At 34.8% G+C, this 27,859-nt stretch overlaps 1 protein-coding gene across 1 annotated transcript in view; it reads left to right on the forward strand.

The window, feature by feature from the left end:
- Positions 1-27,859, forward strand: part of ADAMTS20 (ADAM metallopeptidase with thrombospondin type 1 motif 20) — a 191,162-nt gene that overhangs the window by 160,074 nt on the left and 3,229 nt on the right. Inside the window, exons 27-34 of the mRNA XM_054664337.2 lie at positions 1,310-1,483; positions 1,559-1,729; positions 7,719-7,916; positions 8,628-8,757; positions 8,951-9,045; positions 9,133-9,224; positions 9,768-9,901; positions 15,573-15,664. Coding sequence (XP_054520312.2) covers positions 1,310-1,483; positions 1,559-1,729; positions 7,719-7,916; positions 8,628-8,757; positions 8,951-9,045; positions 9,133-9,224; positions 9,768-9,901; positions 15,573-15,664 — 1,086 coding nt within the window. The remainder of the gene's footprint in view (positions 1-1,309; positions 1,484-1,558; positions 1,730-7,718; positions 7,917-8,627; positions 8,758-8,950; positions 9,046-9,132; positions 9,225-9,767; positions 9,902-15,572; positions 15,665-27,859) is intronic.

A 27,859-nucleotide genomic window follows, 5' to 3' on the forward strand; every position in this document is an offset into this window, starting at 1 on the left:
GTGAAGGATATGAACAGACTCTTTTCAAAAGAAGACATTTATGGGGCCAACAAACATATGAAAAAAAGCTCATCATCACTGGTCATTAGAGAAATGCAAATCAAAACCACAATGAGATACCATCTCATGCCAGTTAGAATGGTGATCATTAAAAAGTCAGGGAACAACAGATGCTGGAGAGGATGTGGAGAAATAGGAATGCTTTTACACTGTTGGTGGGAGAGTAAATTAGTTCAACCATTGTGGAAGACAGTATGGCGATTCCTCAAGGATGTAGAACCAGAAATACCATTTGACCCAGCAATCCCATTTTTGGTATATGCGCATAGGATTATAAAACATTCTACTATAAAAAACGCATGCACACATATGTTTATAGCAGCACTGTTCACAATAACAAATAATTTGAACCAACCCAAATGCCCATCAAGAATAGACTGGATAAAGAAAATGCAGCACATATATAACATGGAATACTATGCAGCTATAAAAAAAGGATGAGTTCATGTCCTTTGCAGGGACACAGATGAAGCTGGAAACCATCATTCTCAGCAAACTAACACAGGAACAGAAAACCAAACACCGCATGTTCTCACTCATAAGTGGGAGTTGAACAATGAGAACACATGGACACATGGAGGGGAATATCACACACTGGGGCCTGTCGAGGAGGTTTGGGGACAAGGTGAGGCATTGCATTAGGAGAAATACCTAATGCAGATGACGGGTTGATGGTTGCAGCAAACCACCATGGCACATGTATACCTACGTAACAAAGCGGCATGTTCTGCACATGTATCCCAGAACTTAAAGTATTAAAAAAAATTAGCAAGTATTTAGATTCCATAACAGGTACAAACTATAGTAGGTACTGTAGATAAAAAGATGAATATAACGCAATCTTGGAAATTATTGTTTCTTTGAGGGAGATAATGAGTATAGTCTAAGAATTTAATTGACATTTAAAAGCAATGTTGTGGAATAATTCATGATTAATTGTGTGGTAATTTTTATAGACATTATACTTATTTAAGTAGAAGACAGAGTCATTGATTGAGATGCTGTCTACTATAACTTGATTAGCTTGTCAGAGTTTCTGTAAAGCTTGAAGTGCCTTATGCCAAACAGGGAAAATATACATTTACAGAGATAATGGTAAAAATACTTATTGTATGTATTTTTTTATCTAATTCATGTTTTAATACCAGGCTGTATTTAAAATAAATAATATGTAATGGCTCCATTGGCTACTTTTATATAATTTGGTATTTCTTAGCTAATTGTTCAAATCAACTGGACTCCTTTGTAGTGCTCTGTGACCTGTGGCTCTGGAGTTCAGCAGAGGGATGTATACTGCAGACTGAAAGGTGTTGGTCAGGTGGTTGAAGAAATGTGTGATCAGTCCACCCGACCTTGTTCTCAGAGGCGATGTTGGAGTCAGGACTGTGTGCAGCACAAGGGGATGGAAAGAGGGAGGCTGAATGTGAGTATCGACATGTAAATTTTCAAAGACACTGCATATAAGAATGTGTTATTCATTTGGTTATTGCATTTCTAGTGTTCAACATCATGTGAGAGAAAAGATTCACATCAACGAATGGAGTGCACAGATAACCAAATGAGACAAGTGAATGAAATAGTCTATAATTCTTCAACCATATCTCTTACATCCAAGAATTGCAGGAACCCTCCTTGCAATTACATTGTGGTAACAGCAGACTCATCACAGGTAAGGTAAAGAAAGGAAGTTGAGAATTTTTGCTCCTTGATAAAACAGCTGGATCTACAATTTGACACAGGTGAAACTGGGTATAAAATTTGAATATGAGGGCAGATGATGGTATGCATATCAATCTAAGGAATGAGACCACTGACAGTTGGATGGTGCAAATAGAGTAATAGTGACATATGTGTTAAACTCTAGTGCAAATCTCAAGTGTCAGTAGGTGCCAACTGTGAAACCAACCACCAGGAACAATTTGGCAAACTGGCACTGTACAGTTGTCCACTTTTTAGAAATGGCTTTATCGAGGTGTAATTGATGAACCATAAACTAAATATATTCAAAATATATAGCTTAATAAGTTTTAACACATGTACACAGCCATAAAACCAGTACCATTTTGATTTCCGTCACTCCCAAAAGTTTCCTTGTGCTGCTTTATAATCTCTTTCCCTCCTCTCTTTTCCCTCCTCACCCAATAAGTGACCTTACCTGTTTTCTATATTAGTGATCTATCACTATACTTGTTTGCATTTTCTAGAGTTTTATATAAGTGGATCATACAGTACATACTTTTTTTGTCTGCTGTAATGTAAGTATTTTGAGATTCGATCAGGTTGTAGTATGTATCAATAGTTTTTTCTTTTATTGTTGAATAATATTCCATTATATGGATGTCTTTACATTTGCTTTTCTTTTCTTTCTGATGTCTGATCCCCATCCAGTCTGTTTTTTATCTAAGCCATTATCATCTTCATCTTTAGAGGTTTAATTTCAGCTTTTTTATATCTTCCATATCTCTACTTAACATTTTGAACATATGAAACATAGTTACTTTTATTTTTGTAGGTAAAATTTTCCAATTTTTATTTTATTTTTTTCTTGAATTTTTTTAAAAATTATCTTTTTAACATCTTCTTCTGGACATCTAATTCTAACATCTATGCACATGTTTATAATTTAGTGAATTTTAGTATAATCACCTGTATGTGCAAGCATCACCATGATCTAATCCCAGGCCTTTTTATCACTCCCAAAAAAAATCTGCACCCATAAGTAGTAATTCCTTATTCTCACATTTTCTCCTAGTCTCAGACAACCACTAATCTGCTTTCCGTATCTGTGGATTTGCCTGTTCTGCACATTTGGTATAAATGGAATCATACCATATGTGGTCTTTTGTGTCTAGCTTCTTTCACTTAGCATGATATTTTAAAACTTTATACAAGTTTTATCATACATCAATGCTTCATTCCTTTTTATGATAAATAATATTCCATTGTAGGAATATACTATATTTTGTCTATTTATTTGTCAGTTGATGGACATTTGGATTGATTCCAATTTTGACGTTTCAATAATGCTGTTAGGAACATTTGCATACAAGTTTTTGTGTGGCTGTATGTTTTCAATTTTCTTGGGCATATACCTAGGGATAGAATAGCTGGGTATCATAACTCTATTTAATATTTTGAGGAACTGCCAAACTGTTTTCCACAGTGGCCACACCATTTTTCTTTCCTATCAGCAATGTATAAAGGTTCCTATTTCTCTCTCCATATCATCATCAGTCATCAACAGCACTTGTTATAATCCATCTTTTTTTTAACATAACCATCCTAGTATGTATGAAATGGTATCTATTTTGTGTTTAAGTTGCATTTCTCTAATGACTAATGATGTTGAGTATCTTTTTGTGTGTGTTTTAGGTATTTGTATATCTTTAGATAAATGTCTATTCAAATCTTCTGCCCATCTTTTTTTTTTTTTTTTGAGATGCAGTCTTGTTCTGTTGCCCAAGCTGGAGTGCGGTGGTATAATTACAGCTCACTGAAGTCTTGACCTCCTAGGCTCAAGCAATCCTCCCACCTAAACTTGCTGAGTAGCTGCGACTACAGCCATGTGCCACCATTTCTAGCTTTTTTTTTTTTTTTTGTAGAGATGGGGTCTCCCTGTGTTGCCCAAGCTGGTTTCTTACTCCTGGGCTCAAGGGATCATCCCTCCTGGGCCTCCAAAAGTGCTGGGACTATAGCATAAGCTACCATGCCTGGCTGCTCATTTTTTCACTGGGTGAGTTGTAAATCATTTATATATTCTGGGTACCAACTTTTATCAGTTAGATGATTTGCAAATATTTTCTCCAATTCTGTGGGTTATCTTTTCTCTTAATAGTATGCTTTGATGAAGTGAAATTTATTTTGTTTTTTGTTTTAGTTCTTTGGCTTTAAGTATCATATCTAAGAAACTATTGCCTACTTCATGCTCACAAAGATATATATCTATGTTTTCTTTGTAGACTTTTATAATTGTAGCTCAGATAATTAGGAGTTTGATACATTTTGAGTTAATTTTTGTATGTGATGTGAGGTAGGGGTCTAATTTCATCCTTCTGCATGAAAAGATTATTCTTTCCCCCATTGAATTAGCTTGGCATCCTTGTCAAAAATCAATTGACAATTGACCATAAATGTATTGGTTTATTTCTGAACTCTCAATTCTATTTTCTTGATCTATATGCCTATCAATATATTATTACCATGTAGTCTTGATGACTGTAATTTTATAGTAAGTTTTGAAGTCAGGAAGTATGAGTGAACCAACTTTTTTCCTTCCTCTTTAAGATTACTGGGCTATTCTGAGTCTCTTACATTTCCATGTGAATTTTAGGACCAGTTTGTCAAGTTCTGTGTAAGAGCCAGCTGAGATTTTGTTAGAGGTTGCAATGACTCTTGTTCAACTTGGTAGATATTATTATCTTAATAATATTGTCTTCTTATCTATGAATGTGGAATGAATTTCCATTAATTTAGGTTTTAACTTATTTCAAGTGTGTCTTATAGTGTGCAAATCTTGCACTTCTTTTAATTTATTCCTGAGCATTTTTAATATTCTGTAAATGGAATTGTTCTATTAGTTTCATTTTTCTTATTATTCATTGCTAGTGTATAGAAATAGAATTGTTTTTTGTGTATTGAAAATTTTTGGGGGGATTTAATTATTTAGTGTGTGGATTAAATGGGATTTTCTACTTACAATATCATCTCATCTACAAATAGAGATAGTTTTACTTCTTTCTTTAAAGATGGATGCCTTTTGTACCTTTCCTTGTCCAATTTCCCTGTCTAGAAATTCCAGAATAATGTTAAATAGAAGTGGTAAAAACAGACATTTCAGTCTTGTTCCTGCTTTCTGTAGGAAAACTTTTAGTTTTCCTAATTCAGTATGCTAACTATGGATTTTCTGTAGATTCCCTTTATCAGATTGAAGAAGTACCCTTCTAGTCCTAGTTTGCTTCATGTTTATATTATGAAAGTGTGTTAGATTTTGTCAAATGTTTAGTCTACATCTACTGAAATTATCATATTTTTTGTCCATTCTTCTATTAGTATGGTGTATTACATAGATTGACTTTCATATGTTACAATAATCTTGCATTCCTGGGATAAATCTTACTTCGTCATGGTGTATAATCCTTTTTATGTGTTGCTGGAATTGTTTTGCTAGTGTTTTGTTGTAGAACTTTACATCTGTATTCTTAAGAACTACTGGTCTATAGTTTTTTTTTATGATGTCTGTCTGGATTTGGGAAATACTGGCTTCATAGGATGAGTTAGGCAGTGCTCCTTTTTATTCTATCTGTGGAATAGTTTTGGCAGACTTGGTGCTAATTCTTCTTTAAGCATTTGGTCCTGGGCTTTTCTTGTGTGAAGTGTTTTGGTTACAAATTTAATCTCTTCACTTGTGATAAGTCTATTCAGATTCTTCCTCCTCCCCAGGGTTTGTTGTTGCTACTGTTTGTTGTTGTTTGCTTTTTAGTGACTTTTCTGAACTAACTGTTAAGTCTGTATTCTTTGTCATACATGGCCACTGAAGTCTCTGCTCACTTAGTTTAGTTGTCAGCTATGACTAGACAGTAATTTCCTTAATATCTGGAACCAATAATTTTGGTTCCCTAGCCTTTGCCAAGGTACTGTGTGTTGGGGGGTTGGGAGTAGGGTGTGGCCTTCAACACTCATCAGGTTGTTGACAACTGTTCCTTAATCTTAACTTTCTGCTTGTGTAGAGCCTTGAGGTCAGCTGGAAGAGAGGCTGCAGGCCCTCCTCAGATGCTTCCTGAGCTTGCAGACAGACCTGGACATGTGTACAATCTGATGCATGTTCACGGCCATCTAGATCCCATTAATACACTGGAGCTTTTCAAAGCTCTGATGGACATCTTATTCCCTAGCTTTTCCTTTTAAGCCTTTTTAGCTAGCCTGTTGTTGCTCCAACTGTTATTCAGCATCCTGGAAACTGCAAAGTTAAACAATGGTTTTTAATTGAGCGCAACAAATGTCCCTAGATTTTTAGCACTGAGCAAGTCAGGTCAAATAAAGACATTCTTGCAAGTGGGGTCTTCCAGAAAACCACTAAACAGTTTAAATAATGACAATTCTCTGGGAATGAGGCTTTGAATGATATCCAAGCCTGTTCTGCTCCCCTCCAGTGGCTGCCGGAATTCTGGTTTCACCATAATCACAGGGCTGTTGATTTTGAAGGTTACCATGGAGCTAGAAAGAAGAGAATGGAAATAGGAGAAGTTAAACCATCACAAAACTTGCTCTTCTTACCAAGAGTTAGCCATGTTTATTGAATAAATGCCTTCTGGATTGCTGCAAGTCTTTGGTCAGTTTCTAGATTTCTGAAAAAACTGATCGGGCAAATTTTGCCCATTTTGTCACTGCTATTATAGAAGAGAGAATTTTTAGATGTCCTTACTCTTCCATTTTCACAGATGTCACCCCTCTAGGGATGTTTTGATGGACGGGTTTTTTCTTCATTATGAGTCTTATTTTCCAGGTTCTTTGCATTCCAATTAATTTTCTGTTGCATGTCAGCCATGAATTTTACCTTTTTGGTGACTAGATATTTTTTATTCCTATACATGTATTTTGAGTTTTGTTATGGGTTGCATTAATTTTGTTGGAGAACAGTTTGACTCTCTCTTGCCTTGCACTTAAGATTTTGTAGGCAGATCAGTATATTGTTTAATCTAGGGTTAACTGTTCCTCTCTACTGTGGCAAGACCCTTTTGAGTACTTTACCTATTTCCTCATGTATTTAAATTTTCCAGTCTAGCTGGAGGGAATAGGCACTATATTTGGTTCTGTGTGATCATTAGAGAAAGTAACTTCTAAGCCTTTTGTTTGGTTAATTGCCTCACTTTGGTTGGTGTCCTCACAGGTATGTACACACTGCTGGTCAGAGCTCTGCTGTCTTCCTTTCGTTGTGCCAAGACCTGGAAAGTTTTTCAAAGCAGTAGGCTGGAATGATTTTATAGTGTCACTTTGTTTCTCATCTGTCATGGATTACTATTCTTTACTGTCTAATGTTGAGTGTCTTAAAAGCCATTGCTTTATATATTTTGTTCAGATGTTTTAGTTGTTTAAAGTTAGAAGGTAAATCTATTCCTTGTTACTCCTCTTTTGCTAAAAGCAGAAATCTATTTGCCCATTTTTGGATTGGGGCTTTAATTTACACCTAAATCACTTACCTATTTTAGTCAAGTGTTATTAGACTTTACAGTATATCTATGAAGATACATGTGTGCTAACTTATACATAGTTACCAGTGATCTAAGGCTAATAGATACCCTTTATTTCCAGTAAGGACCCTCAAAATGTTTTATTCCTCCAATGCTGTGCCTATTGGGAGATATAGTTTCATACAATTAAGATGGTAATGTAATGAAAACACACACACACACACACACACACGCACACACAGGCACTACAGCTAGAAAATCTAGCCTGAATCTGAGATTCTTTCCTTTATTGGTACAACTCTGGGAAACTTGTCTAATGTCTGAACCTATGTTTGCTCATCTGTAAATGAAGCTAATTAAATAGGATTGTTGTGGAAATGACACAGCATAATATATATTAAGCATCTGACAAATATTAGGCCCTGGCTAAAGTTAATGACATTTTCTTTCTTGTAATTATGTATTTTTCAGTGTGCAAACAACTGTGGATTTAGTTACAGACAAAGGATTACATATTGCACCGAGATCCCATCTACTAAGAAACATAAGCTCCATCGACTTCGGCCTATAGTTTATCAAGAATGCCCTGTGGTGCCTTCCTCTCAGGTTTACAAATGCATTAACAGCTGTTTGCATTTGGCCACTTGGAAAGTTGGAAAATGGAGCAAGGTCGGTGTACAATTATGAATTTTAAAACTTCTGAATAAGACTTTCTAGGTGTGGGAAATCTGGTAATCTGTTTGTATGTCTAACTAGATCCTCAGAGTTGCCTCAGACCACTATTTTCTAAAATCCACATTACCAGTTATTTATATAAATATTTTATCTCTTGTTCGATGCTTGCTATAACTCGCTTAAAGCAGAGACCATAACTCATACTTATTTCTGTTCCTTAGATAACTTAGCACAGTGGCTTGCACTTTGAGTAAGTGCTTAAGAAATATTTATTGGTTAAGTGAAGAAGTAAATAAATCTAATATATGAGTAATAAAAGTTATTTATATCATATTCTATTTCCAATTTAATTGATAGAAAGCAAGTAAATATCACTTTGCAAACTTAGCATATAACTTAATGAGATAGTTTTAATTACCATCACTGACTAATGTTTATTAAGTATTTACAATGTATTGTTGCTAACTGCACAAAATGAATTAAAAGAAGCCAGTAACTGAGAAATAATAGATTCAGGCTCATGCCTAAGGATTTTTCCCACCGGTGACTATCCAGCCCCCAGCATAGTTTTGTGTCTTCTGTGTATCTAGCCACTACTGACCCTCAGTGTGCTCCAGAAATATCTGGTCTAAGAAAAGGAGACTTGGATTTTATGGCCTTAAGATTCATAATATAGTTTGCCTTCAAATTTTACTCTTTTCACAGTGCTCAGTGACTTGTGGAATTGGGATAATGAAGAGACAAGTGAAATGCATTACCAAACATGGTTTGTCCAGTGACTTATGTTTAAACCATTTAAAACCAGGTGCTCAAAAGAAATGTTATGCCAATGACTGTAAGTAGTAGACTTCAAAAATCTAATACCTAAGGGTTTCTAATAAGTTTCGGTTAAAATAAATATCTGTAGTAGTTTCACACTCCACAAAACAAAGTGTCAGATATTCAGAGTGTAGCAATATTTCTATGATTAAGTTCTTGCTGTGTTTGTAATTTGCTCTGTGTTAAGTTGTGTTAATTTGTCTTTGAAGGTAAATCATTTACCACCTGCAAAGAAATTCAAGTGAAAAACCACATTAGAAAGGATGGTGACTATTACCTTAACATTAAGGGAAGAATAATAAAGGTATTATGAAAACAGTTCCTTTTTTATTTTAACATTGACCATTGACTTTGGAAAAAGTTTTTCTAGATGTTTACATTTTTTCTTTAGATTTATTGTGCAGACATGTACTTGGAGAACCCTAAGGAATATTTAACACTGGTCCAAGGTGAAGAAAACTTTTCTGAAGTGTATGGCTTTAGGTACGAGATGTGTTTTGGTCTATCTGAGCATTTTCATGGTCCTCCAAGAGAATTGGAACTTCTAGCCTTCAGAGTGATACTTGAATAGCTTACATGTGAGACAAATAATGTAGGAGCAGGTAGACATGTTAGGACCTAAACCAGATGTTGTTAATGCCTGTTCAGAAATAAAGCCTTGAATACTAACATGTATTGTTAATATTGACTATTAACAGAGAGATTGACTAAGAATACTGTGGGTGAGAAGTCGGACATAGAGAAGGGAAGAATTTAAGAACTATGTGCATTTTCATAAAATCAAACTAATTCCAGTAATCAAAGCTAGAAGAATTGCAGTTGAATTATTTTTCTACAAGCTCTTCTTAGATGTTTCATTGAAAATGTTGTATGTTCACCTTAAGTGATTTTTGCTTCTTTCTTGTTTAACTTGTTGACACTATAATATTGAAGAGCAGGAGTATTTTATTTTTCTACTCCCAAAGTTTGTCTACATTATGGCCTCGTAACTGCATCTAATACTAAAATATTCCAATGTTGTTACAGACTAAAAAATCCATATCAATGTCCTTTTAATGGGAGTAGGAGGGAAGACTGTGAATGTGACAATGGACACTTAGCTGCTGGATACACTGTTTTCAGCAAAATAAGAATTGATCTCACTTCCATGCAAATTAAAAGTAAGTGCTCAATCTATATTTTAAAATCAAAAAGCCTCCATTTGCTTATGAACGTCAAACAATATGTTGGTATATGTTGTAGCCAGGGTACAGAGAAGGACCTGACATTGTGCAAAAATTACTTACTTTTTTAAAAAACAGTTAGCTACATACTTGCTCTGCAATGACATGCACCATGGGGCTTTTTTTTTTTTTTTTTTTTTTTTTTGAGACGCAGTTGCACTCTTACTGCCCAGGCTGGAGTGCAATGGCGTGATCTTGGCTTACTGCAACCTCCACTTCCTGGGTTCAAGCGATTCTCCTGCCTCAGCCTCCCCAGTAGCTGGGATTACAGGCACACGCCACCATGCCCAGCTAACTTTTTGTATTTTTAGTAGAGATGGGGTTTCACCATATTGGTCAGGCTGGTCTTGAACTCCTGATCTCAGGTGATCCACCTGCCTTGGCCTCCCAAAGTGCTGGGATTACAGGCGTGAGCCACCACTCCCAGCTGGGGACTCTTAATAAAAATGTAATGACAGTAACAAGTAAGATACTGCCCTTCCAAGATAAAACCCTCTACCTTAAAATCCTCAGGTACATTAAGGATAAGAAAGTTAATATCCTCGGTCTACTTGTGGAAGCTTTTTGCAGAGTTTAAAGTAATCATTTACATTAGTTTCTAATGATAATTTATCAGGTATTTTCCCATACATTATCTCATTTGACCTTTTTAACACTTTTATATTAAGGCAGATACTATATCACAATGTTGTAAGTAATATGGAAGTTAAGCAATTTGTTCCATTCATACAGTTAGTACTGGCATTAGGGAAAAAAAGTCCTACTCATAGACCTTAGATTATAGATCATACTGCTTATCTAGAAAGTAATTTATAATACAATCAAGTCAAAACATATTTATAGAACTTCATATGCACCTGGCAAATGCAGGCTGCTGTCCAGAAAGTTACATATCTACATGAAGAGGCAAAAAAGTGCATTTCACTAGCAGAGACTCCATCTCAATTGCCATTGAATCATCAGTGCCTAGCATGGTGCATAAGTCATAGAAAGCAATAAAAAAAATTAAGACAGTATATGCATGAATATATAATATATAAATTATAGTCATAAAATTATGAACCATTATTATTAATAATGATGGCTATCATTTACTGAACATCCACCATCTACTACAGTGTGGAAGCATTATATTACTATGGTTACAATAATAAACTCTAGACTGTCTGGGTGTAATTCTTTATTTATCAGCTCTGTGACTTTCGGCATATGTCTTTAAGCCTCGGTTCCCTCATGTGTAAAATGAGAAACTACTACTAAGGTTTTTTCTTCATTTCCTTTTTCTTTCCTTCTTTTTTTATTCTTGTTTGGTGAGGATTAAGAGATGATATTTCTAACATATCTAGTCATTGTTTTACATATAATACAAGCTTGTCAAACCCACAGCCTGCAGCCCTCATGTGGCCCAGGGCAGCTTTGAATGTGGCCCAACACAAATTTGTAAACTTTCTTAAAACATTTTGAGATTTTTTTTGTGACTTTTTTAGCTCATAAGCTATTCTTAGTGTTAGCGTATTTTATGTGTGGCCCAAGACAATTCTTCTTCCAGTGTGGCCCAGGGAAGCCAAAAGATTAGACATCCCTGATAGAGTACATGCTCTATAAATATTGGTTATTATTTAATGATGTATATGGTTATAAGTATGTTATTAGCGCTCTAAGTTTCTAATAGACACTCAATAGCTTATTTGCTGTTAACTAGACTGCTTTTTAACAAAGCTGCCATTTTGCCAGGCATTGGTCTGGGCCCAGAGCATGCAAGCATGCAATGTCAAATATATACAGTTTCTCCTCTCTTTTTCTTCTTTAAACTTGCATGGTAAAAATCCAGCCTTGATTAAATTAAATCTCCACCCATTCTGTGCTTGCAGCATAAAACTGAATGTGGCAAATAATACACAGCCCTTCTGACTGATACCATTTTAAACACATGAGTACTAAGCTTACACGGATCCATGGTACTGCCAAATAATCCTATTGCACTTCCCTAGTCCATTCTCTCTCCTACTTTTCTAAATGTCTAAATTATACCTTCTCCTGTAGCTTCAAATTTCAAAATTTTTAATACCTCCACTCTACTAACTCACTGCTGGTGATCTTGCTCGCTATTTCACTGAGAAAATAAGAACCAGAAGGGAATTGCTCAAGTTCCCACTGCCACATCTACCAGCCTACCTGAATCTTTACCTATCTCCTTGCTTTCTCCTGTTTACTCTGGATGAACTCTTCATGCTCCCATCCAAGGCAAATCCTGCTCCTTGTCCTCTAGGCTCAGTGCCTTGTACCTACTCAAGAACGTTATTTCAGCATATTTCCTAATCTCTCTCACATCCTCAATTCTGCTGCTGAATCATTTAAATTCTTCATAGAGAAACATTTTATTTCTTTTGTCATAATCACAAGCAAATCATCTTGACCTCTACCCTTCCAGCCAGCCACTGACCAGTTTCTTTGTGTTCATTTATAGTAAAATTTCTTAAATGAGTTATAATTTGCACTCTCCAATTCTCTTTCCCCATGCTATACTCTAATCAATCTCTTATTCATATCACTTCCAGGAAACAGTCCTTATCAAAGTCATCAATAACCTGTTTCCTTAAATTCAATGATAAAGTCTTGTTTTCCATCTTACATGATGCATCAGCAGCATTTGGATCCCAGGACACCATCCTCTAATGGTTTTGTGTCTTTCTTGACCGCTCTTTCTCCTGTCTTTCTCACTGTTTCTCGACTTGGCAAGTTATTCTTCATCTTCTACAACTCTGAATGTTGAGGAGCTATAGGATTCAGTTGTTATTTGGGAATCTCATTAAATTTATAGATTTCAAGTACCATCTATTAAATGACAGTCCCAAATGCACATTTCCAGCTCAGATTGCTACCCTAACCTCCAAAATCCAACTGTCTACTCAGCATATTCATATGAATGTCTAATAGGCATGTCAAACTCAATGTATCCAAAACTGAACTTCTAACATTTCCTGCCAAACCTGCTGTCAAACCCAAATGTTTACCACTGCAGTAAATGCCACCAATAATATTCTACTTAGTCTAGCTAAAACCTAGCAACGTCTTCAACTTCTACCTTTCTTCCACACCCACATGTAATTCATCATCAACTTCTGTCAGGTGAATTTTCAATGTGCATGCTGTTATGGGCAAAATTGTGCATTTCACTGGTCAACAAGAGTCACCATGACCTTTCCACCTCTATTCCCTCTCAGTTTTCTGCTGCCCTGAGCCCCATGATCACTCCTACTACAGACACAGTGGCCTATTTGCTGTTCCTTGAACACACCAGGCATGCCCCCATCTTAAGGCCTTCGCACTTACTGTTCCATCTGCCGGGAACATTCATCTGTAGCTGTCTGTGTGGTTTACCCCTTCATTTCTTTTGGGTCTCTGCTGAAATTTATCTTCTAAATAAGACCATCCAGAACCGCTCTCCACCACTAAATTCTCTTCCTCCCCATTCTATTATCTGCTTTATTTTCTTTCCATAGCAAGTATCACCCCTAACATACTGTAATATTTGTTTTATAACTTGTCTCTTCCTGGTAAGACTCAGGTTCCATTGGCCTCTGTTTCACCCACTGTTGTGTTCGCAATATCTATAATACTGCCCAATGCAAAATATATTGTAAATAAGTATCTGTTGAATTAAAAGTCCTCGCTTTTCTCAAGAGGTTTATAGGAACAGATAGTTTGAACAATCTCAAGACAACTTTGAGTTAACAAAAGAGGCAAAAAAATGAGTTTTAGGAGGAGGGAGAAGCATGAACAAAAGCATGGAAGGGAGAAGCATTTTGGTGATATCAGAGAATAAAAAGCAGTCTAGTTTTGTCTAACATAAATCAAATGTAGGTTGGGGGATGGTAGCTTATTAGAAAAGTTCGCAGGGAGCAGATCATGAAGAACAGTGCGTACTAAACTATACAATTGACTTTTATCTTGCAAGTTATAGGAGCCATTGGAATAAAGGCATAAAGGCATAAGCAGAGGAAGGAATAGAGTTGGTTGGAGGCAGAACAGATTGTATCCATGAAAAATGATTAGGAAGCGAATGTAACAATTCAGATAAAAAGTGATGAGTACTGGGAACATGGGTTAAGATACCTATTTGAGAAATATTAAAGAGGTAGACACTACAGGATTTTCTGATAGAAGGGGTGTGAGAATAAGTGACATGGAATATTTAGAAAGGTTTCTAAAATAACAAGATAGATGGTAGTACAGTTTAGTGAAATGGGAAATAGAGCAGGGCAAATAAATTTGGAGAAAAAGATAATGCATTTAGCTTTGAACATGTTAAATTACAGATATCTGTAGGTCATCCAAGTAATGATGCCCAATAGGAATTTGATATATGTTCTGTAACTCATCAGAGTCAGGTGGACTGGAATATATACTTATGAGTCATCATTGTGTAATTGGCTGATGAAACTGGCTGTTGACTGACATGCTTTTGGAGTTAGTAACAATAGATGCTTTGAAAGTTGTGTCTCTGCTCTGCCCCAGCCTAATCCACAAATGCCACAAATAAATAGTGGTGTGCAGATGAATGACGACCAGTTATCCAGGGAAGAAAAAGTCTGATTTGTGGTGTCAGGCACTAATATATACATGGTGTATATATTCCCACCCTGACCAATCATGAGCTACCAACATGACCTCATTGTACCTGGGCTTGGGAAGAAATGCACAGAGTTGGCTCTTACTATTTGGTACAAGCTGGCTCTGGTAAACCATGGAGAGCTTCCTGGTTTTTGAAACTGCCCTTTGGAGATATGACAAATATTTCCAGAAATGCTACCTTTGGGAATTGCCTCTGAAGGACTGATGTCATCCTGGGACATGCAGTGATTTTGCAGTCTTGAAAGTGAAGAGATTTGGAATACATAGTGGAGGTGACAGCCACTGGCTGGATGATTTGGTTGGGATAATATTTGATTCAAACATGAATAGGTGATTGAAGCAGCTGACTTTTAGTGTTCCTTCCAGCCTGTTTTAATCCAATGGCTCTATTTTTGATACTTTATATAGACTCTTCAGCATTATTACCAGTCAGGAAATTTTGCTAACACTGTTAGCAAAAGTAAGTTTGAAAAAAATAAAAAGAATAACATAATGCAATAAGACACGAAAAAAAGAAAATGGCATACTTTTTTGTGGAGAGATTTTGAATTACCTAAATGAATTTTTGTATGTGCTGTCTATAAGCATTCAATTTTATTGTTTTGTCATTTATGTTTACATAACCTTTTTTTCTCCAGTGATTTTGCTCCTGACCCCACTTTACCTATTTCAGATATTCTATGACTTCAAATGTAATAATGCATTTATTTAGTTTTAACTCTTCTGTTTAATTACAAATGTGCTTGCCATTTGTTAGGGCAATTTATGATATGAACATTTTTATATTAAACAAAATTTGTTCAATGAGAGCTTATTCTATGATATATACCAGAATTGTGGCATTTGTGCTTAAAATTTTAAAATTAATATATAAATATGTATATTTACTAAGTAAGTAATAAGAAAACTCTGTTTGACAACAAAGATTGCATTATTGTCTCCATGCTAAAGAGTTTTATTTATTATTTTCTAGCTACAGACCTTCTTTTTTCCAAAACAATATTTGGAAATGCAGTTCCATTTGCCACAGCTGGAGATTGCTACAGTGCTTTCAGATGCCCACAGGTATTTCATATTTGTTTGATTAATTTTCTTTCTTTGTGAAAAAAATTATAGCTTCTCTTCATTCATTTTTTTAACCAGAATATTGCAAGAAACATAAGTAAATAGAAATGCAAAACTTCACATATGCGCTTTGTTTCAAAGGTTATAGATAACCTTTGGAGGAAAAGCATCTTTGCCAATTTTGGGTTTGTTTAAAAGGCATAACAATAATTTTAAACAGATTCTATTTCTTCTTCCATAATGTGTTATCAGTTTCTTCATCTTTCCGTTTAGTCCATGGAAATGAATAGATATTTGTCAAAAGGCAAAGGAATGGATCACAAGCATGTGACTTTCATACACTTCTGCTGACATCAGTTCTATTAGCTTCCTGGGTCTGTAATGTCCTCCAAATGACAGTCTGTTATCAATAAAATGTATATTGAATACATTTTCATATTTTTATTCTCGCTTTTATCCTTTATTTCTAGAGTTCTCTTCACATGCTCTTATGTCATTTCCATGATTTCCAATACAGAGCATGTTTCCTAGAAGAAAATTTTCTCTCACATTATTAACTAGAGATTTTACATAGATAATGAAAAGAACATTTTTATGATAGATGAAGAATTGTAAGCTAGATGAATATAGCACTTTTGGTGACTCATTGCTAATTGAATATATGAATCAAATCTACTACCTAAGACAAGTGGTAATTACTATATTGATATCATTTTGAAGAGAAGTAGTTAATAGTTTGTCATAGTCTCTTCTTAGACTATTCCATTTATAATTTTCATTATATGACATCTAAGTTACGCTTATATTAGGAAGAGAGGACATTTTCTGTTAGAGAACTTAAAGGAGATCAAGAGACACTAGAACTACAGGCTAAAATGAGTAAGAACCTAAATAAATCTATACATCTTAACTTAGGTCCAGAAACTCAAACGGAAAGTGGTGATGTTACATGAAAAAGACATAGGTGTTTCTTCGCCCAGCATGAGTTCAGTATGACTCCTTTAGATCAGGGAGTGATTTATAAACAACCTAATATAATCGTAAGGTTCCAAAACAAAATAGCAAGACTGAAGGATTTATTTTTATTTGACACTGGAACATTACAGTTATTTTAAAATTTCTGTCTGTAAAACATCATTTTCAATCTATTTAGGAGTAGGAAGAGATCACAGGAAAGAAAGAAGGGTTTGAATCATGTCAACTAAGGAAAATGGAGAAGGTAGCCAGGAAAAGAGTGAGAGACAATGGTAACGATCTTTACATATTTAAAGAACTACCATGAAAGAGGAGTAAAGTTGCTTGTGTTCCTCCAGAGGCATTAATAGGGCAGTAGGTTCCAGCTCAACATTAAGAAGGCTTTGACAGGTAGAGTGGTTGGTAAGGAGAACCCAAATCTGGGGCCCAAATAAATAATCAATTTTTGCCTATATTTGTATGGATTGATCTTGAATTCTGCAACTTTGCTGAACTCATTTATTAGTTGTAACAGTAGATTACTTAGGATTTTCTTTATACACAGTGATGTCATCTGTGAATAAAGATAATTTTACTTCCTCCTCAATCTAGATATCTTTAATTTCTTTATCTTGTTTTATTGTGCTGACTACATCTTCTATTATAATACTGAATAAAAGTGGCAAGAGTGAACATCCTTGTTTTCCAATATTAGGCAAAAGGCATTCAGTCCTTCAGCAGTAAGTATGTTAGTTTCATGTGTATGTTAAGTATGTCAGCTAGGAGTATTTTCTAAATGTCCTTGATCAGGTTGAGGACACAGCCTTTTGTTTCTAGCTTAAGTGTTATTATGAAAGGATGCTGGATTTTCTGTGGAGAAGATCCTGTGGTTTTTGTCCATTACTGGATTGATAGAGTGTTACCACACTGATTTATTTTTATATGTTGAAACACAACCTTGCGTTCCTGTGATAAATCCCACTTAGTCATGGGATGTAATTATTTTCATATATTGCTAAATTTGGTTTGCTACTATTTTTTGAGAATATTTTATTCATATTTGTAGTAGAAATGGTTGTATCATTTTTTTTCTTGTGATATCTGTCTCATTTTGGTATCACAGAAATAGTGGCCTTATAGAATGTAGCGGGACGTGTTTTTTCCTCTTGTACTGTTTGGGAAGAGTTTGCGAAAAAATTATTCTTTATATGTTTGGTAGAATTTACCAGCAAAGCCATCTGAGCCTGGGCTTTTCTTCGTGAAAGTTGTTTTAATTACCAATTTACTCTCTTTATTTATTATAGATGTATTCACATTTTTGTTGTTCTTGAATTTGTTTTGGTAGTTATGTCTCCCTAGGAATTTGTTTGTTTTATCTAAGTTGACTAATTGGTTGTCACACATTGTTCATAGTATTCCCTTACAATCCTCTGCTCTTCTTTTTCCAGTGTTTTAAGGTAGAAGGGTAGATTATTGATTTGAGATTATTTTTCCTTTTTAAAATAGGCATTTGTAGTCATAAATTTTCCTTTAATCTATTCTTTTGTTGCATCCCAAAATATTTGGTATGTTGTATCTCCTTTCATTTATTTTATTTTCTATTATCTATAGTTATGTCTTTGATATATTGGTTATTTAAGAGTGTGGAGTTTAATTTCCACATATTTGTAAATTTCCCAAATTTTCTTTTTTTGGATTTCAACCTTTATTGTGACTGGAAAACACGCTCTGTGTTATTTTATCCACTAAATTTATTGAGGCTTATTTTATGTCATAACATATAGTTTGTCCTGGAAAACATTCAATACATTCTTGGGAAGAATGTGCATTCTGTTGTTGTTGGGTGAAGTGTTCTATAGACTACAGACCTTATTGGTTTATATTGTTGTTCAACTCTTTCTTTCTTGTTGATCTTCTGCTTAGTTCTATCTGCTGAAACTCTGCAACTATTATTTTTAAATTGTCCGTTTCTCAATTCAATCTTTTATGTATTTTGTTTTGTTTCATTTATTTTGAGATTTTGTTGTACACGAATATATAACTGTCATAACTTCCTAACATATTGACGTTTTTATTATTATAAAATATTCTTCTTTATCTACAGTAATGTTTTTGTTTTAAAGGCTAATTTATCTGATACTAGTGTGGCCACTCCAGCTCTGTTAGAATTGCTATATATATTTTCATCCCTTTACTTTCAACTTATTTATATCTTTGGCTCTTAAGAATGTCTCTTATAGAGTATTTTGTTGGATTACTGCCTTTGATTGGATTTTTTTAACATCACTATCGCTATGTCTGGATTTACATCTGCCATTTTACTTTTTGTTTTCTATATGTTTCATGTTGTCTTTGTTCAACTGTTCCTCCTTACTGCTTTCTTTTTATTCAGTGAATGTTTTCTGGTGTAACATTTTAATTTCCTCAGTTTTTTCATTATTTTTGAATTGCTTTCTTAGTGGTTATTCAAAGGCTTACAATATATATCTTATCAGAATGTACTTTACATTTTACTATTGAACATTCCTCTCTTTCCAGTGAAATATAAAGACAGTACTACTATAAATGACCTATTTCTTCTCTTTTTCTGCTATGTTTGTTATACATATACCATTTATAAAGGCAACAAACTTGCAATATATTGGTATTATATTAACTTAAATAATTTTATGTCTTTTAGATAATATGAGAGAAGATAGAGCAATTGTATATTCATAGAGTTTGTTATGTAAACCTTCTCATTTAGTATTTCTGGTTCTCTTTATTTCTTCCTGTGGATTTGACTTATCGTCTTGTGTCATTTCCTAACTCTAAAACAGCTTTGCTTCCATCTGTCTTATTTGTGCCATTATTGTCAAATATATTACATGTCTATATATTACAGGTCAATAATATACTTATATACACCTTGGTTTATACGATTGCTTTTAAATCAGTTGAAATAAGAAAAGTGAAGACATATGCAATTATAGCGTATTTTATAATTATCTACATAATTAACTTTATCAGCACTCTTGATTTTTTTAAGTTGATTTGTATTAATGTCTGATGTTACTTGATTTCAGCCTGAAGAACTTCCTTTAGTATGTCTTGTAAAGTAGATGTGCTAGCAAGAAGTCCTCTCAGTTTTGTTTATCTAGGAGTGTCTTTATTTTGCCTTCCTTTCTGAATGATAGATTTGCTTATTAAAAATTATTGATGTACAGTTTTTTATTTTCAGCACTTTGAATATGTCATCACACTGCTGTCTGACTTCTAAGTAGATAATAGATGTCAGCTGTTTATCTTATTGGGTTCCATGGATGTGGTCCTTTTTCTCTTGGTGTTTTGGGGGATTTTCTCTTTGCATTCGTCTTTCAATGTCTTTACTGTGTCATATTTGATGTGCATCTCTTTGTGTCTACTTGGCTTGGAGTCCACTAAGCTTCTTGGATGGGTAAATTAATATATTTCACTGATTTTGGAAAGTTTTCAGTCATTATTTTAATATATACCACTGATTTTGGAAAATTTTCAGTCATTATTTCTTCAAATATATTCTCTGCTCTTTTTAATTCTTCTGTCCTCTTGATGCTTCTTTTATGCATATGTTGGTGCACCTAATGGTGTGCGTTCATTCCTCTGAGGCCCTATTCATTTTTCTTCTTCTTTTTTCCTCTCTGTTCTTCAGATTGCATCATTAACATCCCTTTAAGTTTGCGAATTCTACTAGCTCCAGTAGACAATTTCAGCCCCTTTGTGAATTTTTTTAATCTTGATTATTGTACTTTTCATCTTCAGAGTTTTCCTTTGACTCTTTGTAAAATATGATATCTTCATCTTTATTGTTGTTCTCTATTTGATGAGACACAGTTATCATACCTCCTTTCACTTTTTTAAACATGGTTTCTTTAGTCCTTTGAACATATTTATATTAGCTGCTTTGAAGTTTTTGTCAGCTTAGTCTGACATCTGATATCTCTCAAAGGAAGTTTTTCTTGACTTTTTTCCTGTGTATGCGTCATGCTTTGTATGCCTCATAAATTTTGTTGAAAACTGGACATTTCAGGTACTGTATTTTAGCAACTGTGATTACTGATTTCACCCTCCCTTCTGAGGCTTCTTGTTATGGTTATTGTTTACTTCTTTGTTTGTGTATTTTTTTAAATCACTTGGCTGAACTGTTTCAGTGAATTCTATTTCCCTTGTAGTGTGCAGCCTTTGATGTTACTCCTCAGTGGGCACAGTCTTGGGCATGCACAGTGACCGTGATGCTCCTCTCCTTCAGGGATAACAATAGTCTTAGGTGGGCTTTCTTCAGTTCTCTTTCCCTGAAATTGTGTTGAGTTTATGCGTGGTCTGTCTTTACTGATATCATGCTTAGCTCTTAGTCTCCACTAATTGCTAGATGATTTCCCTATTCTTTCAACAATATTTTGGGGGGCATAAATAACTCCATAATCTGATCCAATTAAATAGAGGCCCCATGGCCTCAATTAGTCTTATAGTCTGTTTTTGAGATCAGGAAAGTCCCCAAGAAGAGCCTTTCTTAGCTGCCTCATTCCCTGATTCTCTCTGTTAAACTTCAATCTTATCTACCATTTGCCTTCATTGAGCTACTACCCTCCTCTTAACAACACACCACTAAAATCTTCTTTTCCATAAAGTACCTAAACTTGAACTTCTCCAGGTTTTATTCCAAATAAGCTAGTCACAATAGGAAAAGCTAGTGAATTTCCTATTTTTACAACTTGATTCTCTCCCTGGGAAGAAGCTCTGCAATACCGTGGATCTGGGGACAGGGACAGTGGCCCATTCCTCAGAGTAACACCCCTGCTCAATAAATAGAGTGCTGAGTCATGGCAGTAATCCCTGGTCCTCTTGGCTTTTGACCTTGTCAGCATGGAGTGTCTGCCTTACCAGTGATTTTTTGTGGGGACATTTCAGGCCTAGTGTGCTTGATCTACCATGCCTGGGATAGATTGACTGCTCTGTGAGTAGGGACTGGGTGGAAGAAGGGAGCTTCGGACTCTCAGCTACTCTTGCCTATAATACAACTTCTGCAGTACAGAGTTGGGTGGGATGAGAAATGCTGGTGGCCTGCCTGTCTCAAAGAGAAACCATAGCCTTAACAGGAAGCTAGGGGGAAATGGAGTCCTGTATCCTTAACTGCATTCACCATGATTAGAATGATCATCTTGCTGAGGTGGGAGGAAAAGAGGGTGAGTCATGGGAGGTGGGAGGAAAAGAGGGTGAGTCATGGTTCAGATGCCACAGGTTCTCACTGTTCTTACCTAGATTTAATAGATATTCTTTTTTTTTTCTTGGTAGCACAAATTTATTATTTAACAGTTATGGAAGTCAGAAATCCGAAATGGGTCTTACTGGGCTAAAATCAAGCAGTCAGCAGGGCTGCATTCCTTTCTGGAGGCTTTAGGAGATAATCTGTTTTCTTGCCTTTTCCAGCTTCTAGAAGTTGCCTGCATTCCCTGGCTCTTGGCCCCTTTTCACCTTTTTTTTTTTAAATTATACTTTAAGCTTTAAGGTACATGTGCACAATGTGCAGGTTTGTTACATATATATGCATGTGCCATGTTGGTGTGGTGAAATCAAGAAGAAACTCTTCTTGATTTTCTTCTTGAATAAATGTCTTCTTGAAGAAGATTTTCTTGAATAAATGTTTCTCCCTTTTCCGTATAACCATAGAACAAATTTCAGAGACTTTAAGTGGTGGTTATAGTTATCATTTTCACCAGTCATGTTTGTTTCACTGGAGAGAGTGTCCATGGGCTCCTCACATCACCATTCTAGAAGTGTTTCTTCACATGATTGTATTTTTAAAGGCAGGCAACTTTGCAGAGGAATCCTATGTTCTCATTCAATCTTTGAGGCTGGTTAGCCCTATTTATTTCCATTCTTCTTCCCAATTCCCTATTTCACCCATATTGGTGATGAGTACCTACCTCCAACATGGTGACTCTGACCTACTACTTTCCATTCAGTTGCCTTCCCAGGACTGTCCTTTCTCTGCTGAGTCCCTCCTCTCCTGAAGTTCTGCACTGTCTCTTTTTATACCTGTTCTTAAGTCAAGGATGTGTAATCTAAAACTTTTAACATTCTGAACAGTTTTTTCCTTGATATGTGGATGTCTTTTGTTGGTGACACATCCATTTCAACTCTCTTAAATGGAGATTATACATTCTACAATGGTTAACCTATCTGAAGACTGGTCAACTTTGTCCAACAACCCATCCTCCTTTTAAGCTGTGCCTTCTGGTCATATATTTGATGTAATTAGAGATAAGTAAATTGACAATGCAACCTAGTCTGCTAATACAAAGCCTAACAAATGTTGTTACTTTGGAAAGGTCACCCAGTTCTGGAAATCTGGTCCTTGTCATTACATGTTGTATTGGGAAAGGTCTGGTCAGTGAGACATCAAGAAAATCACAGGAGACGCATATACAAGTAAATCATATAACTGTCAAATGGAATTAAAATTTTATTTTATTTTATTAATGAATTTTCTTATAGGAAATACCTTAACATAAGTCCAATTATTACAAATAAAATATTTCTTCATGTACATGGAATTTGAATGAGATATTTGCACAACCAGGTTTTTAAATCATAAGATAGCTATTTCCATTTCTTTCTAACTCCCTTTCTCCAATGTCTCTGTAATCCTCTTTTTTCCCTATAAGATCTTGAAAAAGTTATATAGCTATAAACTGCGATTGCCCAGTTTATAGCTGAAGAAACAGACATTCTGTGTTAACAGTCTGTCCAAGATCCTGAAGAAAGTCATAGGCAGAACCGGCAATAAAATGCTCTTCCTGCCCACTGGGGCGAGATGTCTCTCTTGCATGGTTTTCTAGGCATTTCTGAAATGCAAAGCTCCATTTCCAAAATTGGTTGTTATTGGGCATAGACACATGCTGTCAAAAGGAGCTGTGCCCATCTATATTCAGCCTGTATTTATCTCCTTGAGGCTACTGTTACCAAAAATACAAACTGCCCAATATTTTTGGAGATGTTCTGTAATATATAAACCAGATTCTGTGTTATGTTACACAGCATTTGCATGAATACTCTCCAGATGCTTGATGTCACAGAAAGAACTTATTCTGTTGTTTGGGATTCATCAAACCCAAATCCTCTGTGTTCGCATGTGACAGGATAGTCTGGGATAGGAATGCTAAAAAGAGTATGGACACATATGGCACTCTTTAGGGAAAATAAACTTTGCCACATTGCAATATGAGATGAAGTTAAGGAGTGTGGTGTGACTTTAGAATGCATATGTCGAAAGTAAAGTAAAGTAAATGTTTTGTACTTTTTGCAAAGCCACAAAAACTTTTAAAAAACAAAAGTAATGTGGATCTATTTAACTGGTTGGTAATTACATAAAAGTAAGAGAAATAATCATATTCGGCTAATGTCAGTGGGTCTTGGCCAGCATCCAGTTTGAATGTTAAGAGTCAGTTGTTAGATATTTGGAATGTGTATTCATTATTATCAGGGTGTAGAGTTTAATATATATCCATAAGATCTACCCTTTCGATTACATTGTTTAGATCATGTCCTTACTTTTGTTCACTTGATCTCTCTTGTTACTGGAAGTGGTATATTGATTTTTCCTATTATTAGGGTGTGTCTGTGTCTCCATGCATATCTCATAGTTTTTGCTTCATAAAAGTTGTTCTCTATGATTTGATACATAATATTTATTATGTGTTATGTCTTCTTTATGGATTATTACTTTTAGCACTTCCTTGTCATGGTTTAATGATTGGGGACTCAAATTCTCCTTTATCTTTTATCAACATTGCTACCCCTACTCTCTTTTTATGTCCTTTGTCTTTTTATGCTTATTTTTAAATTTATTTTTATTTATTTTTTTGAGACAGAGTCGTGCTCTGTCGCCCAGGCTGGTATGCAGTAGCACAATCTCAGCTCACTGCAACCTCTGCCTCCCAGGTTCAAGAAATTCCCCTGCCTCAGCCTCCTGAGTGGCTAGGATTACAGGTGACTGCCACCATGCCCAGCTAATTTTTGTATTTTTAGTGGAGACAGGGTTTCACCCTGTTGGCCAGGCTGGTCTTGAACTCCTGACCTCAGGTGATACATCCACCTCAGCCTCCCAAAGTGCAGGGATTACAGGCGTGAGCCACCGTGCCCGGCCGGTGATATGTGTTTTCAAGTCTTACTCATTTTAAAAATTGAGTTGTTTGTTTCCTTACGGTTGAGTTTTGAGTTTTTTTATATGTTCTGGTCTTCTGTTGGATACGGCATTTTAGTCTGAACCTTGTCTTTTCTTTCTTTTAAATATCTCTCACAAAGCAGTTTTCAATTTTAATAAAGTCAAATTTTTCTTTTATGGACTGTACATTTAGAGTCATTTCTGAGAAATCATTAAACTCAAATTACTAAGATTTTTCTCCTTTTGGAAATTTTCTTCAAAAACTTTTTATAGTTTTATGCTTTATACCTAGACCTACAAATTATTTTGAATTAAATTTTGTATTAAGTCTGAGGGATTTATAGACCTGATTTTTTGTCTGAGTCAAAAACATATAGACAGACAGCTGTTCTAACACCATGTGTTGAAAAGACAATGTTTTCTCCACTTATTTGCCTTTCTACCTTTGTCAAAAGTATTGGCCATATTTATGTGGGTCTTTTTTTCCCTTTGATCTACATGTCTCTGTCTTCACCAACACCATACGTCTTGATTAGGATAGCTTTACAGTAAGTGTTAAAGTAGCATGGGTCCTCCAGCTTCATTCTTCTTTTGTAAGCTTATTACGACTATTTAAATCCATAGCCTTTCTATATAAATTTTAGAATCAACTCTCTGTATGTACAAAGATTCTGGGTGGAAAATTTGTATTGGTATTATATTAGATCTATAGATTACATACATAATAAAATGTATACAGTACATTTAAAAACTGTAAAACATAATTATTTAATGAGCACACATGAACCAACCAGTCAATCCAAGAAGTGAAACATTAAAACTTGCATCTATCTATATGCTTCTCCTCTATCTTATACCCGTACTTACCTTTTTCTTTGATGCAGCCAGTTACTCAAGAATAAACATTCCAATTTATTGAATTCCTAGGTCTTTTGAATCATTTTACCTTCCATTTGTGATTTGGCTACTGGAATTTTACTTTGTTTAGTGGCTGCTTCTTCAAAATGTCAGGAGAGTAGAAGAGGAGATAAGTTTCATACTACGTATCTACTCTCCTGACATTTCATACTACATATGCATGTATGGAGAGAGAGACAGTGAGAGAGAGAGAGGACCTCGTGTGTTGAACTAATTTTTAAGTTAAAGATTAGGTTTGAGGTTTAAATTTTAATCTTAAATGAAGTATTGGAATTAATTAACACACTTATTCACACTCACTTATTTATTACTTCTAAAATCCTATAGGAATGTATAAGTACCTTTTTATGGCACTTATAGTTCTCTTGTTGAATTACTTTTTTTAGGTACATATGCTATTTCACTTAACAGATTTAGAGTGAGATCTGTCTGAACTTTCATGGTACTTGACACCATGTCTGCCAGTCAGTTAATTTTGAACAAATGAGTGAGATGTATTTTTACCTCCGTCAACATCATACCAAATTTTAGATAATTGTTTTACCATTTTTTTTGAGACCATATTTAGCTTTCTAAGTGAGGACTAAGAACAGAAGTAAAGCTCATGAAAATTAGTCCAGAGAAATGGAACAATCGATAGTTCTAGACTCAACTAATTGTGTTAATGACCACCTAAGGCTCTCAGTAGTCAGTCAGATTTATTCCTTTTACTTCCAATGTGTATACATTTGAATATTTTTAAGGCACATTGATCAGGGAGGTAGAGAGCAAATGGAAGAATGGAACAACAGTATTAGGTTGCATGGCCCAATTGAGCACTCAAGGAGCATCTGGTTACAAGAAATTTACATGGTAGAATATATTTTCATTTTTTAATAACTTTATTTGGTGAAAAACCTATCTGAGAAGGAATGTGAGATTGGAGGTATACAGTGCAAAACCTGTATCAGGTTGATTAAGTATCAAATAGAATAATATATCCTAAGAATCAATTCTTTTTATTCAAATATTTGTGAACATAAAATACGACTTTGTCTGGTTTTAGTGTCATTCATTATCACAGAGTCTGAAGAGTTTTATATATGTATTTGTGTATTTACTTTTATAATACTACTATTTAATGTTTTTAATGCTGCACTTAATTCATCCATTCAAAAACACTTATTGAGAACTTAGGCCCTGTTCTGGGCTCTGGGAATATAGCAATGAAGCTGACATAGAGTTCATATTCTAAATTTCATAACCAAGTGATGTTGTATGTGATACATTTTCTTTGAAATTTATCTAAAACTAATTATTTCTGCAATGGAAAATTCTCCATTTATTGTCATTGTTTTATGCGAATATTTGATCTTTGTTTTTAAATGAGAAATATACAATATAAGATTGCTAAGAAATCCAAGTTAATGACTAAATTGATATCTATTTGTTTTAGCAATATTAATATTCATATTATATATACAGAGAGTTTATTTAGCTTTTGCTTTTATGACAAGATAATATTTTCATTCATATAATATAAAATCCAGTGTTTCATCACAATCTTGCTCAAGATTCATGAGTCTTAAGCCACTGAGATATTGTGAGGTAATTAAAGAATGTCGTAATATTGTTCTGAATCTATATGCCTACTGAACATTGTCAGTAGACTGAACTTGTTTGCAGTTCTACTTTTCAATGTTTAAATCTGTACTGTAAAATTATATAAATATGACACAAATGTTACCCATTTTAATAACACATTTTCTCAGTTAATATTTACAATTTAACTGTTAACAAAGATAGTCTGAAGTATTTTGACATAAAAATGGTCCTGCACTTGGAAAGAATTAGATCATGAAGCTCATAGGGGACCCACACACCATAATGTGTGTAAATCATGTGGCATCACACATCTGCACGCTGTTTCTGGTGTTTAAAATGGATGTAATTGCCAGGAAAATAATATTATATTAGATAGTTTTGTGTGGTGAGTTAAGAAGTAATATTCTTACCACAAAAGGAATGGGGCAATAACAGAGATTCTGGAAAATATGTCAAACAGGTGAAACAGCATAGAAGTTAGCAATGAAGGGTCAAAAATGGAACGTGTAGAAATGTTAAAGTGCAGCAAATGTTGGTCCCCGTGAACACTATTTCTG

This window comes from Pan troglodytes, chromosome 10, assembly GCF_028858775.2.
Source record: "Pan troglodytes isolate AG18354 chromosome 10, NHGRI_mPanTro3-v2.0_pri, whole genome shotgun sequence".
Lineage (NCBI taxonomy): Eukaryota > Metazoa > Chordata > Mammalia > Primates > Hominidae > Pan > Pan troglodytes.